Source organism: Penaeus japonicus, unplaced genomic scaffold (assembly GCF_977035675.1).
Source record: "Penaeus japonicus unplaced genomic scaffold, GWHDUDI00000001_assembly GWHDUDI00000028, whole genome shotgun sequence".
In the NCBI taxonomy this organism is placed as follows: Eukaryota; Metazoa; Arthropoda; class Malacostraca; order Decapoda; family Penaeidae; genus Penaeus; species Penaeus japonicus.
In genome coordinates, this window is record NW_028234430.1 from 20429786 (window position 1) to 20432285 (window position 2500).

Genomic DNA, 2500 nt, shown 5'->3' on the forward strand with positions numbered 1-2500 from the left:
AGACGATCACGCGACAGACCTGTGAGTGCATGAGGCTGAGGGAACATCATGCTGTGTTATGTTTTTTTTTTTTTTTTCGGTGTATGGGAGGGGGATCATGAATGTCGGGGGTGGTATGAGGGAAAATACAGTGACATTGAATTGTGTATGTATGTGTGTGTGTGTGTGTGTGTGTGTGTGTGTGTGTGTAAATATGTGCATGTGTGAGTGAATGAGTGTGTATGTGTGTGTGTGTGTGTGTGTGTGTGTGTGTGTAAATATGTGCATGTGTGAGTGAGTGAGTGTGTATGTGTGTGTGTGTGTGTGTGTGTGAATGGGTGGGTGGGTGTGTATGATGAATGGAATTGTGTTCATTCCTGCACTTACAGTTATTGCACTGTACATTGAATAACTCTAAGCAAGTTTTGTTTGGTTACTCCGTAAAAATAAACGTTTTCTATGAATATATTCCTTGGTTATAGGGGGAACCCGTACATAAACGATCAGCTTATTGTTTAAAGTAACCAATACATTTTGTTTACTTTCAAATAATGCACAAATGATAACTGTTACCGCATGCCCTTCCACATCAACCACAACCAATAAAACCCATCACATCCAGACATGTATAACACACTGATCCCGTTCCTCTCTCCCTCCTCGCAGCGGACCGAACCTTAGTCCAGCGCCTCAAGACCCTCCTGACGCGGCGGACGGAGGAGACGGCCGAGGACACGGGCCTCATGAAACACCACGTCAAATACTACACCAGAATGAGGAGCGACTTATCGGAATCCTCCTTGGGTGACGAGGGGCAGACTGACGTAGGGGACGTGTTAGCCGGGACGAAGGAGAATACGACCACGTCACCTCCTGCTCTTCTGTAGAAAGGAAGGGCGTCGAGGGATTGGGAAAGGGGCGGGGGGAGGTAGGGAAGGGAGGAGGGGGATGTAGGGGAGGGAATGGTAAGCAGGGAAAGGGAGGGGGATGGGATGGTAAGGTGGGAGATGGCGTGATTAGAAAGGAGGGGGGGAGGGGAGGGGAATGGGGGTCAGGGAATGGATATATGATATACCAAAGGGGAGTGAGAGACAGGGTAGAAGGGTTTAGTGATTGCTACATAAGGTTGGTGATTTATAAAGGATTTCGGTTATGGTGAGATGTCACCAATGGTGTATATGTATGTTAATGATGAAACTGTACACAAGCGCACATATTCACTAACACAGATTAACAACGATAGTCGATAATCAAAATAGAATTTTCTATTCTTTAAATATGGAATTTTAAATTGTTCAGAGAATGTATAGGTGTTTTAGACTTAGCTATAACAGAATAGTGTATTACTAATAACTTTTGAGTTTTGATTTTTCTCTTTACAAATATTCCCGTTTTTACATATTATATGGTGGCTATTCATTGTTACTATATTAGTGTTTAAGGACATAGTAGTATATTGTTGAAAAATGTGTACCCTGCAAGGTATATCGAAATGTTATTATTGTTGACATTGTTGAGAAACAATAAGTACTACACTGAAATGGCAAGTAAACTGACGGGATGCGCCCGGAATCACAAAAATTATTTTTATCTAAAACACGAGATAGGAAAGCAGGAAAGAAAAGCGAAATTCATCCATAATAGAACCAGATAGGTTATACCGAATTTATTGCAAGAAATATGATTTAACTGACGAAGAGTTCGGTAGTAAATACAAGGATGAGAATATTTAGATTCATAAGTGTATAGTTGATTATGGGACTTTGAGAACTTTCGGCTCCGACCAAGAACGAAGGGGAAAAACTGTATTCTTGGTCGTCGGAATAACACACTGTCGACCAAGGTGGTGCACGCAAAAAAGTGTTCATTCTTCTCCACGTTGCCTTGCCAAGATGTAAAGAAACAAATGACCAAACAAATAAAGCCAATCAATGCATAAGAAAAAAAATGAACTTCACACTCCTTTCACAAGTTATAGACTAGCACAATCTGCCGGAATTTTTAGCAATAACGTTCGTGTTCTTCTAGGTATATCATTGTTGTAAAGAAAGAATATTGCAAATTGTTTGTGCTGTTCTTATTGTTCTCTTCTATTCTTGCATGTGTACATATACGTGTGGCTTCCTGCGTAGGGAGGGAAGGGAAGGGGGCGTGATTAGGGGGAAGGGGAGTGGAGGGGGATGATGTATATTTTCTCTTCTTGTTCAATTTTGTGATATTGTCTGCACAGGTATTAAAGATAGGCGACTCTTATTTAATTAAGATTTCATGAATTACTTGAATGACTAAATTTCACTGGAACGCGCAAATGCGAGATGTATTTGACATGGGATGATAGTTGACTGTAAGTTATGTAGAATAAGTAAATAAATGATGTTGATGAGTATATTGCTTGATCAGTGAAGTCCAAAATGGTACTGGTAGGGCCAGTAAAATTTTGTTGGGGAACCATGATTGCATTTACTCTGTGCATCATATATACATATATGTGTATGTATGTATATATGTAAATATATATATA

General features: G+C 40.3%; 1 protein-coding gene across 1 annotated transcript in view; it reads left to right on the forward strand.

Annotated features, from left to right (window-relative positions):
• LOC122257696 (solute carrier family 60 member 1) overlaps positions 1 to 894 on the forward strand; it is an 18922-nt gene extending 18028 nt beyond the window's left edge. The window contains exons 9-10 of the mRNA XM_086553482.1: positions 1 to 21; positions 646 to 894. The exon at positions 1 to 21 is cut by the window's left edge and continues 97 nt beyond it. Of these exons, the coding sequence (XP_086409608.1) occupies positions 1 to 21; positions 646 to 866 (242 nt within the window). The 3' untranslated portion in view covers positions 867 to 894. The remainder of the gene's footprint in view (positions 22 to 645) is intronic.
• Positions 895 to 2500: the final 1606 nt, after the last annotated feature.